General features: G+C 44.6%; 1 protein-coding gene across 1 annotated transcript in view; it reads left to right on the top strand.

Annotated features, from left to right (window-relative positions):
• Window positions 1-1,305: 1,305 nt before the first annotated feature.
• The window catches only part of EGFL6 (EGF like domain multiple 6), a 69,249-nt gene continuing 57,334 nt past the window's right edge, over window positions 1,306-13,220 (top strand). Inside the window, exons 1-2 of the mRNA XM_019529317.1 lie at window positions 1,306-1,325; window positions 11,866-11,978. Coding sequence (XP_019384862.1) covers window positions 11,888-11,978 — 91 coding nt within the window. The 5' untranslated portion in view covers window positions 1,306-1,325; window positions 11,866-11,887. The remainder of the gene's footprint in view (window positions 1,326-11,865; window positions 11,979-13,220) is intronic.

Here is a 13,220-nt window from a genome sequence, read left to right as displayed (position 1 = left end):
CCATGGGGCCCGGCGCCTGCAGCGTCCTGCTGGCCGCCCTGCTGCCCTGGGCTGCGGGGGCGTCTGCTGCCGCCGCCAGGTGAGGGGCGCGGGCTGCCAAGGGGGCAGCGCCACCTCACTGCGTGGGGTCGTGGGCTTAGCTGGGTGGTGTGTGGGGGCGTTAGGGTTGCCAACTGTGGCTGAGGTTATTCCGGGAGACTTTTTTTTCCTTAAAGTGTCCTATTGAAATCCCCCGGGTTGCTTTCAGGAGTCACCAGGAGATGGGTGCTGATCCCAGTAGACCCCTGGCCAGTCCAGGAGGGTTGGCATCCCTGCGTGAGGCGCAGGTGCGTGGAGGGGTCGGGTCGGCTCTGGCATGGCCTGAGCCAGCCCCTTCTAAACCAGTCTCGGAGACGTGGGGCTGGAAGGACCCTCCAGAGAGCATCTAGTCCACCCCCCCTGCCGGAAGTAGGGTCAGCCCTGTCCAAGCCATCCCCGACAATCCTCTTCTGAGCTCTGCATAAGTCTGCCCTCCCCACCCTGAAGACTGTGCTCAGCCCTGTTTTAACCAATATGTAGTGTGTGTATTAGGGTGGGCTTGAGCTGGAGGGTTCGAGGTGCCTGTGTTGACACTTGCTCACAGCCTTGGCTTGCAGGGACAGTAGGGGGGATGCTGGGAGAAGGAGGGAAAGCACTGGGACCAATAGTCTCTGAACACTAAAGGGCTGTAGCTTGAGGGTGGTTTGTCATTTCAGTGACTATCTCCAGGGTTTATTCTTTTTATCTACAACACATCCCAGTTTTGCTCAAAGGCATCCAGGGGCAGATCCAGGATTGGGCTGCACTTGCAGTGCCCTCTGATTCCTGCTCTACTCAAAAGTTTGCAACCAGCTGCCTGGCAGTGGCAGCAGCATTTCTACTCAGCCACTGCTGAGGGAGTAGCTTGACTATGTGGCTCATTGCCATGTAAGCTGGTCCCTACTAAACTCTCCATTCCTCAGCTGTTAACAACCCGCTCTTCTTTTTTTATGGTCTTGATGTTCCACCCAGCAAGCTATCTTTTGTTTTGTCATTCTGCTGCCTGTTCGCTGTTTCTGGCCATGAAAATCCTGTCTTTAACTCTTTCCAATGAAGTTCTATTTGTTTTTTGCTTCCATCTTCAACTGAATAATACAGCCCTAGGCCACTGACCTATTAGGAAAGCTTTTAGGTTCTTTCTAACTGGAGAAAAATAGGTGTTGTGTTAAATACATCTTGCCATCTGTGTTTTGGGGGGGGTTTTCCCCTTCACCACCACCTTTTTGAAATTGTAGATCTACCCATGAATGCACATTCATTTATTTCAGGTAAGTTTTCCCTCTTCTCCCCCTACTCCAGTATATATAAGGATCTGTTAATGTGTTCAAATACAGGAAAGGTGTATTTCTGTGTGTGTGTGCTTATGTGTATACTTAAGTATATACAATTTTAGTGCAAGAATCTCATGTTATTGAGATGGGTCGCTTTCCACATTCCCATATACTTAATACACACAAGCTGAGCAGTTCAGACTCATATTTCACACAGTGCAAAATACTGGATCTAGGGTTTTCAGCTGATCCATTAAAAGATACTGGGCTTTTGTGAAAGGCAGATTTTTAGTTAGCTGGGTAGTTTGCAACTTCATGGGTGGTCAGAGCTGAGATTTCATTACACGCCATCGCTACCTGCACTATGTATTATACACAATTGTGCTTTTTTCCTTCTTCAAACCAGCTTTACCTCACAGGCTAGTGGAGTAGCTGGTCCTGCATGGCTATAGTCTTCCTTGAACTTGGAGTGAGGGAACAAGCAGCTGTATTTTGGTGATTATCACCTCCTCTTCAAACCTAGACAGAGTTTGTACAGTACAAATGTCCTAGATTTAATGGACTTTCCTTATCAATATAATTTTTCAAGGGTTTTAACCCAGAGCCCTATAGCTGCATCTTTCCACTGGGTCATCTTGACCACTGGCCATCTTTCCACTGACAAGGTAGCGATCTCAATATAGATATACAGCATACTACATTCATCATTGCTTCCCTTTTCATGAAGCTGAGCATGGTGCTGTTTTGGATAAAGGTATTACAATTTTCCATCTGTAAGTTGGCTGTAGGCTATTTCCCCCCCCTTGGAATAATTCCATAGTCAGTGGAATTACACTGGGGAAAACTCTGGCTCCATGACTTCAAAAACTCAAGGAGCTATAGATGAATGAAAAGGTCAGTAAAATACAGACTGCTATGAATCATTCTAATTTTGCATTGGCTAGTAGAAATAGACACTGTTAAAGGTCTGCACGAGTAGCATTTGAGTTAAGGTTCAGAGACAGAACATTTGAGAGAAAATGAGGGTAGTTATTAAACAGCCGATCAATGACTTTAGGATTTTACCATCAAAGTGCTATGTAATTAAATAAAAAAGCCAGAAATAGCACAATAAGTAATAACTATTATGAGGAGAATTCATTGCAATTAGCAATGAAATTTTCAAGATGCAGCATAGTTTATTTGTTCAGTATCAGGTTTCTGTACTGGTATGTTTATGATCAGCAAGTGGAAGTGTGCTGTTCCAACACATTCAAAGCTGTCAACCGGTCAGCTTTTCAGGAACTGTATGGGGATGAGGGTTTATAAACTCCAGACCTGTTTTTATGGAAAACACATTTGCCCTTCAAGCAGGGCACCTTTAACAAGGATTATGTTCGTGTTAGTTATTTCTTGAGGCTTTATGCACTTGGGTTTAAAACTTCTTCAGAGGCGTGAAATTGGGAAATGGAAAACAGTATCTTATTTCAACAGAAAGCATCTCTTTGATTTAACTGAACCCAGACAGTGATATGTTGTATAATATCTTAAGTATATAGTATGAATCCAGGAAATGTAACATTAAAACGGATGTTTTCTTTATAAGGGCTCTTGTCATACCAAAGTTCTGAAGTAGGGAGAGGTACCTGGTAGTTGTTGGCTGTGTCTTTGTCCTAATGGGGAAAAAAGAGACTTTAAACATCTGGATAGCTCAAACAGCATGCTAAATACACCTGCAGAGGATATGAAATTGAGAGGACAAAACGGATTCCAAAGATGTAGAGAGAACTTAGAAATGGGGACAGGAAATAACAAAATTAGAATCAGCTTTGAAACCCCAAAGCTCATACATTTTAAAAGGGAAAATAATCAGACAGTCACTGAAAGGGAAATTTCTTGAAGTAAGACCAAAAAGCCCTATATATGATGCTGGCTGGTAATTAGGATACAAGCTTCTGCTAGGTTTTGGGGGGGGTGGGGTTTGTTTGTTTGTTTGTTTGTTTGTTTGTTTTATAGCATACATTGTTATGTAGCTCTACATACATTGTTATGTAGCTCTACATAAATACATTCTAGTATTTATCCATTTATGCATTCAAAACCAAGTTTGGAAACAATTTGCCTGAAATGCTCTTTAGCTCCAAAGGCTTCTACCTCTTGGAGAAGATAAAAAACATGATGGTGATATGTAGCTCTGTAACAGGGGTGGGCAATTATATTGGGCAGAAAACTACTTGAGGCGTTTTAGTGAGCTGTCACAGGCTGGGTCAGCACCCCCCCTCCCAATCCCCCAACAGCTCACCAAAACTCCCTCAGTGGCATGTGGGAAGCAGATTGTGGCTCTGCCCTGAGCCCCAGCCCCATGCTGTCACCGCCCTGTGATCCCAGGGTCACCATGGAGACCAGCCAGGACCAGTACAGGCAAGTCACGCAGGTGGGGGGACAGGATGGAGCTATGGGCAAGGCATGGAGCTGCGTCCAGGACAGGGACAGGCAAGCAGGGTCAGGTATTGGGTTCACAGGGCAATGACAGCACAGAGTTGGGGCAGAGCCACAATCTGCTCCCCACATCACCCTGCACATGGGACCGGGGCCCATTGCAGGGATGTATGGACAGTGGATTGCATCTCTGCCCCAGCTCTGGCCCCACCAGCCCATCACAGTACCAGATGCTACTTCCAACACGTCCATGGCCCCATCCCATCCATCCCATCACACATTGTGCCTATGTGGGTCCCAGCTGATCTCCATGAAGATCCTGCCCACCTGTTCCATCTAGCACCCGCAGTGGTGGGTTAAGGGCAAGAAGCTGGGGTGCCAGGCAGCGGGGCCAGAGCCAGCAGTGGCAGCCAGCTGGGGCTGCCAGGAAGCTGGCCCAGCGCTGCTGCATGCCTGGGAGCATTAAGACAGGCTGTATGCACCATGGCCTGGCCTGCCTCCTGCGCTTGGACTCAAGTGAAACCAAGGAACCCACTGTGGGCTGGACAAGATACCTTGACGGGGCCAGATCCAGCCCATGGGCCATATTTTGCCATCCCTGCTCTATAAGTATATAAAATCCAAGATTGGTGTGGAACTGTGGCCTCAATTCTGTAGATCATCAATACAAAATGCCTGTTATTCAACCTTACTGACAGTATAATTTCTCACAGGAGAGGCTAAGGGGACTGGGCTTATTTAGTTTGGGGAAAAGAAGTCTGAGGCGGGGATTTAATTGCAGCCTTCAACTACCTAAAAAGTGGTTACAAAGAAGATAGAGCTAGATTGTTCTCAGTGATGGCAAATGACAGAAAAGGAGCAATGGTCTTAAGTTGTAGCAAAGGAAGTTTAGGTTAGATATTGGGCAGGGGTGGGAGGCTGCACTAGGAGGGTAATAAAATCCTGTAACAGGTTATAGAATCTCCATCCTTGGAGGTTTTTAAGACCCAACTAGATGCTGGGATAATCTAGTAGGTATGGCTCTGCTTTGAGCAGGGGGGTGAGCTCCTGAGGTTCCTTGTAACCCTAATTGTCTATGATTCTATGGTTAATCTAAGATGAGAAGAAAAGATCAATAAAATCTTTACATTGAGTAGTCAGAGGCATCACATTGTGAGACAGATTAAAATGATCAGTTTCTTTTCAGTTCTGTATGTTAGGACAAGAATGGGGCCCAAATCAATTCAGTAGGAGTTCTGCCATTGACTTCTGTGGGAATTGTCACGCAGCAAAGACACAGGATTTACCATTTTGTTTTTCAAATCCTTTTTCTTTTAATGCCCTTCCCTGTTGAAGTTAATGGAATTTTTGCTTTAAACTTCAATGAAATGAGAATTTTTTACCATTCAGTAAAACCCATATTCCTTAGAAGCAGTTGGCTTCTGTGTGCACAGGAGTTGGCCATAAGTATCCTTAAGAGATCTTATGGAAATAATGCACTAAATCTGTTCACCAGCTGTGTTTGGAAGTCCAGTATCTCAGCCATGAACTGATTTTTGTTGTCAAAATATAGTGACTTAAAAAAGATTTATTCCTGAACAAACTTTGTTTCTTAGTTCTTTTTCTCAGCTGTTAAATTTAAACTGGACAAATACAGAGATGATTCAGTACACAGGCCTGATGATCCTCTGATCAGAAGATTCATAAAAGTATATCCATACACATTCATATCCATGCTTTTCTCACTATCAGGTTCTTACTCCTGCTTCACCTTTCTTGTGACTGATAGAATGGCTGCTGATCAGATTTGTGGACAGACAGAATCCTTATATTAAATTTGCAGTTGTTGCCATTTTAAATTACTTAGATTTGGTATCTTTGATACCGTAAAAAAGTGTAAGTTATAACAAGCTGATGCAATTTCACACGTCGTATTTGAAACCCCAAAAATATGTTGGGAGAAGGTGTATTTTGTGAGAGCAATAATATTCATCATTTGGGTCTGTTTTGCTACCATTCATTCCTGAAGTACTATATTTACAGTATTTCCCTTGATGATTGTTGCTGTCTGGGAGTGTCTGTTCTACTATATCTAGTGCGTGGGGGTTGTGAGGGGCACATGCAGCAGAGGTCACCTGGGTCGTACAGTTTCAGGTGTGGTCTGACCCCCATGCCATTCAACCCTGCAGCTGCCCCTGTGGTGCTCTGCATGTGGCCGAACCCCACCTCCACCCCGGCAGCCCATGCCTGTCCAAGGCAGCCCACGTTGCACTCCTGCTCGCACCTGCCATAGCCTCAGGTACAGCCCTGGCCTCTTCACAAAGCTTCCTACCAGGGCTACCATCCACCCACTCCGCCACCCACAGGCGGAGTGGGTGGAAGGCAGCCAGGAGCTGGAACTGGAGCCCTGCACGCTGGGGCAGTAGCTGCCTGGCTGCAGCTTTCCCCGTGCCTGCTGTCACTTCCCCACCCTACCTGCTGTCCAGAGCAGCACAACAGGCAGGAGGGAGGCAGGGGAACCTGAGCAGCACCCAGACAGCTGCAGCAATGCTGGGAGCAGCCCCTCCAGAAAGCTGTGCATGCTAACTGGAGCTGGGATTGTCCAGCAGGCATGGGTGAGAGTGCATCTTGGGCTGTTCTAGCCAGTCAGGGCTCAGCCTCATGCAGAATACTGTGGAGGCAGCCACAGGCCATATACAATCAATTGACAGGTGCCCACCTGTGAGCTGGATGCAATCAGCTCACGGGCTGTATTTTGCCCTCCCCTGCCTTAAAGAGTGTGCTCCCTCAGACTTCAGCTGTCGGAGCCTTGGCCCCCTTTTACTCTGGCTGCACCCTCAGCCTTGGTCCACTGTCTTAAGATCTTGGCTTCTGGGCATTGGCTCTGACTTGGCAGCAACCCCTCCTGGGGCTCCAATTTCACCCCACCAGCCTCAGCCCCTCTAGCTTGGAGCTAGTTTCTGTCACTTATGTCACTAGGCACCTCTACTCGTGACCCCTTCCTCCTCTGTAGCCACAGTTCAGTCCTCCAGTAGGTAAACTTCAAGCCAAAACAGTGACCTAACCAGGCCTCACTTTAAACATAAACTGCTCTGGGGTTCTCTGTTACAGAGACACACAGCATACTGTCAAGTAATATCTTGGCCTGTGAGTAGGATTCCCTGGCCACATCTTGGGCCAGGGGTACCTTGCAAATGCTGCAGCATTTAGAGTTACCCAACCATGAGAGAGAGCAAAGGGTACTGTCTGTCCATGCAAAAGGGGTTGCCCATGCCCCTCCATACTGTTAAGTGTGTTCAGAAAGTCCTCATGGACTTTCAGCTGCCTACATCCATGTAGTTCACCTGGAAGGCCCCTGGATGGTGGGGCAGGCACAATGGTTCTTGGTTCACAAGCACCCATACAGGGCTGGTGACAAGGAATGTTTTGAGAGCCTGGACTCTCACCAAGCCATCAAGTCCTCTTCCCCAACACTTGCCCCTTTCATCTAGCCCTGTTGCTGACAAGGCAAATCTACTTCTGTTGCTTAAGCGTGAGTCTTAGTTCCTCCCATTTGAGGGAGGAGGGGGCACAGACACCCTCCCCAGCACTACAGGGGTGGGTAGAAGTTGTTGGAGGCTTTCCAGAGAATCTGCCTTTTCCCCAAGGATCAGCAATTGTCCCTCCTTCATCCAAGGGTGAAGGGGGAGGAAGACTAGGGATCCTAGATCAACAGGATTGTGAATGCCACCTACCAAGAGTCATACAAATTGCAGAGCAGAGTGGGAGCCCAAGGGCTTTTTGCCCCTGCCTTGCAGCATCTCCACAACCTTAGGAGGCAACATTTCCTTCTACATACATACACAACCCTCATCATACTCCATCACCAAAGCCAACCTGGGAGCCAGGTCCCCAGGAGAGTTGAGGAAACCTTGAAGGATTTCCCAAGGAGATGCTTTCAAAAGCCTAGGATGGAGCATCCATCTTCTTCCAGTTCTAGAACAGCACACTCTCATGGAAGCCTTCTTTTCCCCACCCACAGCACTGTGCCCCCCCACCCCCCGACTTGACTTCTACCCAGCCTGTCTGCCTCAGACAGTCTCAAGCACTTTGCAGGAAAGTTTCCAAAAGTCCATCTCCCTTAGCCTCTCGCAGTAATGGCACATCACCCTTAAAGATCTCACAAGAGCACAATTGAGAATCACTGCTGTACATGTATGACTTTACACTTCACACTCTGTACCATTAATAAAATAGGCTGAACAGAGCACAAGTCTTTTAGTTTCTTCTGTATTCACTGATTAATTTCCTAATAATTACCAGACAGTGCCTTTTTAGAGGCAGCTGATATCATACAGACCCCATTTGTCTACTCACAGGACGAAGACCTGTAAGAGGAAGGAAATACAGAAGAGACTGCCATAAGGTTCTATTAGGCATGCAGGATTCTCTCTTTCTGCCCTCTCACTAGAGCAAGCTAGAAGGCCTGAGTTGGGAAACCATCTTGGGGGAAGAAAAAAAGAAGCAGAGATGAAAATGTATTGAACTGCTGCTCCCCATGCCAGCTATGATCTGCATACATTTTCCTGTTTTTAATTCCCTTTTTCACCCAACTGTCTAATTGTAGTGCTGGACCTATAACCTTTCCCTCCTGTTAACAGGGAGAGCTCTTAGTTTTGTGGAAATCTACAAATATTGTAGCCTGGAACTGTGCCCCTTCACCCACAAGTAATGGACAGGAGGTTTTAACCCTGGATGAGCCTAAGATCTTGCCTTATAGCCACCTAGAGCTACAACAGCTATCCTTTGTTCAGCACTTGATTGGATCCAGCTTCTCATTTAAGGGACTGCTTTGCCACTTGCCTCTGTAGTACAATAGACTGAACTTCCAATTTATAAGCAGCTACTAAGCAGCTAATAGTCCATGACTATCATTCTGACTGACTCATGGCCTTATCCTTTGGTTTCTAGTCTCTGGCTCTAAACATCAGCTTAATATTTTATCCACAGACCTTCTGCACCTGACCACAGTTGGCTATCTTGGATTTGCTTCTTGCTTCTGCACCCTAGCTGTTGACCTTCAATTCCCAATCTCTGCCTGGGTTCTTGGTTCTGGTTACCGGGTTGGTTCTAGCTACTATGCTAAATAACACTAGCATGCTGTGAAAGCATGAGCCAACAAGATTGGATCCAATTCAAAGCATTCCCATTGCCTATGAGTTCTAGAAGATGGAAGTCTGATATGAACCTATCTACAAGAATGTATTTGATGGGTACCTAGAGCTGGAGTGGTCCACAGTGGTCTGCAAGAAAGTGAGGGCATTGAAATGGAGATCCTGTGCCTCTCAGTGTACTACTTAGTAGTATGGCTCCCACTGCTGTATGGCCAAAGGCTTCCCTCACTGCAGCTGCTCCTTGGACCCCTTGTAGTAAGGAGGGTTCCAGCACTGGGTGATGGTAGGCAGGGCACTGCACTAGGGGTGCCTGTCTTTTCCTGATTCTGCCACTGAGCTGCAGTTTGATCTTGGGCAAGTCACTCCCTCTATTTATGCCTCCATTTTGGTTCCACATCTTGTCCACTGAGACTAAATTCTTCAAGACAGGTCATCTCTCTCTCTCCCTCTCTCTCTCATGTATAATATGTGGGACAACAGGCCATCTTATTTCAGGCTCTAATAGTTTTCCATTCCTCCCCTGTTATTCATGTAACTCCAGGCTGCATTACTTTTCTTTCAGGATCTCTGGAGGGTTAGCAAGGTGTTGGGACATTTTTTGAAGGATCTTCTTGCTCTTTATCCAACTGTCTCCTTCCCACTGTCCACGATACAGAATGATAAATCCATAAATAGCCAAAAAGGCAGAGCTTTTCTTCTATGTGTAATGGAGAAATCTGACTGGGAATATGCTCCCGCCCACAGACCTTCGAACTCAATTCTACCCCTGCCAGCTATATGTTCTAAATACCCAAAGCCTGTTGCTTCAGCTATCTTACTGAAGAACTTGGAGCAAATAAAAAGATTTTGTTCAGGATGATGTGTTGAAAAAAATCAGCTGGGTTCATTTTATTGGCTAATGGCAGAATATTATTCTGTTTTATGAGGCACAGTCTGTACTGGTTTGATAGTGGGAATCTGTGAGGGTTTGTAAAGTTATTTAGTTGTTTTTATTTATTTGCTGTCACTTCATAAAAAGGTATTACTTGTGTCAAGTTAGCTTGTCACCTCTAGAAAGGGCCCAGCATTTTTTCTGAAGATAACAGAAGGGTCATATTTCTTATAAGCCGAACCTTGCTGTGCAAGTTCTTTTTGACATGAGCAGGGCTACCCCAACAAACTCAATGAGGTTAGATGGGGTGTAAGGTGGAACATACTTAGCTTTCAATTTTTAGCTCCCACAATTGTAAATGAAACTAATCAACTTTGTTCAAACGTGCTAAAGGACTGAACCAAATAGAAGTTTTAAAAATACTTGATTTTTCTTGTATAAATCCAACTAAATACTAAGAGGGAGGGTCATTGGGTGACACATTGACTTCTGATGTAGAAAGCAGTAGAAGTTGTCATACAAATTTTCTTTAGAAATGCTTGCTGCTTTAATGCATGCTTTCATGTGTTTGAAGAATGGTAGTATGTGGTCTTGTAAAATCAGAATGCTATGCTTTCAGTCCCCAGGATTGATGGTCACCCATTCTTGGACAAGAGCTCTTAATAGATCCCAATCAAGTGCCCAAATCTTACCATTTTCAGGGTGATAAGAAAGAGGTATTTCATTTTCCAAACGATGTCCTAACTATAAACCATTGGATTCTTTCTGTTGAGGTCCCCTGGCTGGCCTCCCTCTGGCAGTAGTCATATTTCAGAAAGTAGTTTTGCTGAGGGAAATATCATTCCCTTTTTTTGAAAGTATCATTTTTTACTTTAACTAACTTATGTAAATAGTGCCTGGGGGGAATATGTACTTTAGAAATGTGTGTAGCAGTTTTTTATTAGAACAGTGTTACCATTGTAATACAGTGAAACCTGTCTTAAGACAGAATCTGGTAGGGCCAGGAAAAAGTCTTGGCTTAGCCAGATAGAAAAAGTTCTGGCTTAGATGGACTTTCCCAGCTCCTCTGCTTGGGGCTCACACTGCACGTACACACACAAAGCAGGTAATTACTTTCCATGATATACAGGGTGATTCTACAGATGGGCCCCAAATTTCTTTCCTGTTTCCATGTTAGACCAGTGTCCAGCTTTCACAGACTAAATACATGGTTCCCCTAAATCATGTTGCAAGTAGAAATTTTCCAGCTTTAGCAGGAAATGATACATTCTGTCTTGGGAAGGTTTCACTGTATTTATAGACTCGTATTTCAGTACAGAGTGACATGCATTAACGGCACCATTATAAGGAGATAAAATGATATAATTAATGCATATCCCACAAATTGCCCTGTAAATACAGATTTGCCTGGAAATTCCTGCTAATGAATTCCAACACTTTCTTTGATGTGGTGTTTAACACTCATAGACCTTTTGAAGGAAGTGGATTGTAAAGGAGGGTCTTACAGAAAGGGACAAAGGTGTGGAATTTCAGGCCATGGAAAGATTTTCAGGTGTCCAAATAGGAAAAAACAACCGACAAAGATTCCAGATTAATATGCAGGGGCCAGGGAGTTGTGGTATATACAGACCAAGCATGGTGGGGATTGAGGGGGATAGTCAAAGAATGCTAAGATCCACCAATATATGGTAACCACCTTCAAGCTGATTCAGTACCAGGTTTCCATAAACATTAAAATTGGGAAGCTAGAATTATGGAATTAGTTATGGTTGACTATTTCAACATTTAGTGCAACATGAAATAGCCTCACTGACTTCTGTGACACTACACTGACACATGCCAGATGGCAAAGTTGGCCCTGTTTCTCTACTCTGTCATGTCAATAGAAAAAACAATTATTGTTTTTCATTACAAAACATTTACACAGTTCTGTAAATTCATTACAGTTTCAAGTCCCCCAAACCATCCCTTCTACAGATCCCACTGAGTGCTTCAGTAAAGTATACCAGCAAATTAAAATGGATGAGGGTGAAGGCAAAGTAATTAAACCATACAAAGGCAATAGATTAAAACATGTTCTTTGCTTGCTGCTGTTAACACTATGCTTCTTGTACAGCTCAAGGGCTCACAAGCAGCTGATGACTGTGAACCAGTCTGGAGTTTGCCGCTATGGTTCTAAGACAGAATGCTGCTACGGCTGGCGAAAGAACAACAGAGGGCACTGTGAAGGTAATAATACATGATTACTGCCTCCTTTTTATGACTGTGAACTTATTTTTTAAATAATATGGCTTCCTTTGGGCCTGGCAGAAGTTACAGAAAGATTGTTATAAGAAGGTGCATGGCTTAGGAGCTAGAGCCCAGCTGCAGGGGGCTAGAGGGTAGTAGTCTGCCTTTCTAGAAGCACTGGGCCAGTTGACAGAGGAGATTGGCTAGCCCTAGAGGAAGTTAAAAACCCCAGGGAGGGGAGTAAGGAAAGGCTGTGGTGCTGAAGGCAAAGCACAAATCAGGGTTGCCGTTACAATCTGAGGCAGGACCACAGGTTTTGATTTATCTGTTTGTACATTTGTTTCTTTGATTGTTCATGTTGTTTTCCTGTGGAAACAAGTTTGCTCCAGGAAAAATAAACTGCCTGGTGACAGGAGTAACATCCTACTATAAATGAAGTGTAGGGTTTGAAAAAGAGATGAACTACAAGAGTAGGAAGAAAATAAGTATTAGAGACCATCTCTTGAAAAATGCAGAGCTAGATAAACAGAGCCAGCCAGTAAACTAGATTCCTAGACTTTTAAAGTCCTGGAGGGATCTTCTGGCCTAATCTCCTGCATAACACAGGCCAAGAGAATAGAAATGGATCATGCTTGTCCCATGGCATCTATTCGGTATTAATAGCAAGATCCAAAAAAGCAGCATGCAGCCACCTAAGCTATGTTTACAGCTATGTATATTACTGAGTAACATTCCTTATCTTCAGAAACCTACATTCCATGAGAACTAGGAGTTTTCAACTTCCTAAAAATCAAATGCAATGAAAGGGATTCCTTTTGAACATAACTTTTGTTTCCAGCCAGTTTTGTGGTCCAGAGAAAGAGATATCTTAATGAAGATTCAGTGGCTTTTATAGTATTTCCAAGCTGTTAAATGCATACCAATGCTAGGAAGAATATAATATAAAATCTCTCCCCAGCTGTATTTAGGCAAAGCACAATGGACTTATAAAATCTGAACTTTAGGAATCTATTTTTCAGATGCTGTATCTGTTGCCCCAGTGAGATTAGCATTGGAGCTCTGAACCTGGATAGAGTTTCAAATTATAACTCAATAAAATCAGCTTGGTGCTGTCCTTGCACCACAGGATAGTAGTGCCAGTAAAATGGCACTAGGCAAGCTGTTTGAGAAAATTATGCTGGCACACATCCATGAGGGGCCAGCAGGGGACTGCATGCTTAGGGGCAACCAACACGGGTTCAT

The sequence above is a fragment of the Crocodylus porosus genome, unplaced genomic scaffold, assembly GCF_001723895.1.
Source record: "Crocodylus porosus isolate Cpor-Errol unplaced genomic scaffold, CroPor_comp1, whole genome shotgun sequence".
Taxonomy (NCBI): domain Eukaryota; kingdom Metazoa; phylum Chordata; order Crocodylia; family Crocodylidae; genus Crocodylus; species Crocodylus porosus.
This window is presented reverse-complemented; position numbering and strand designations above follow the sequence as displayed.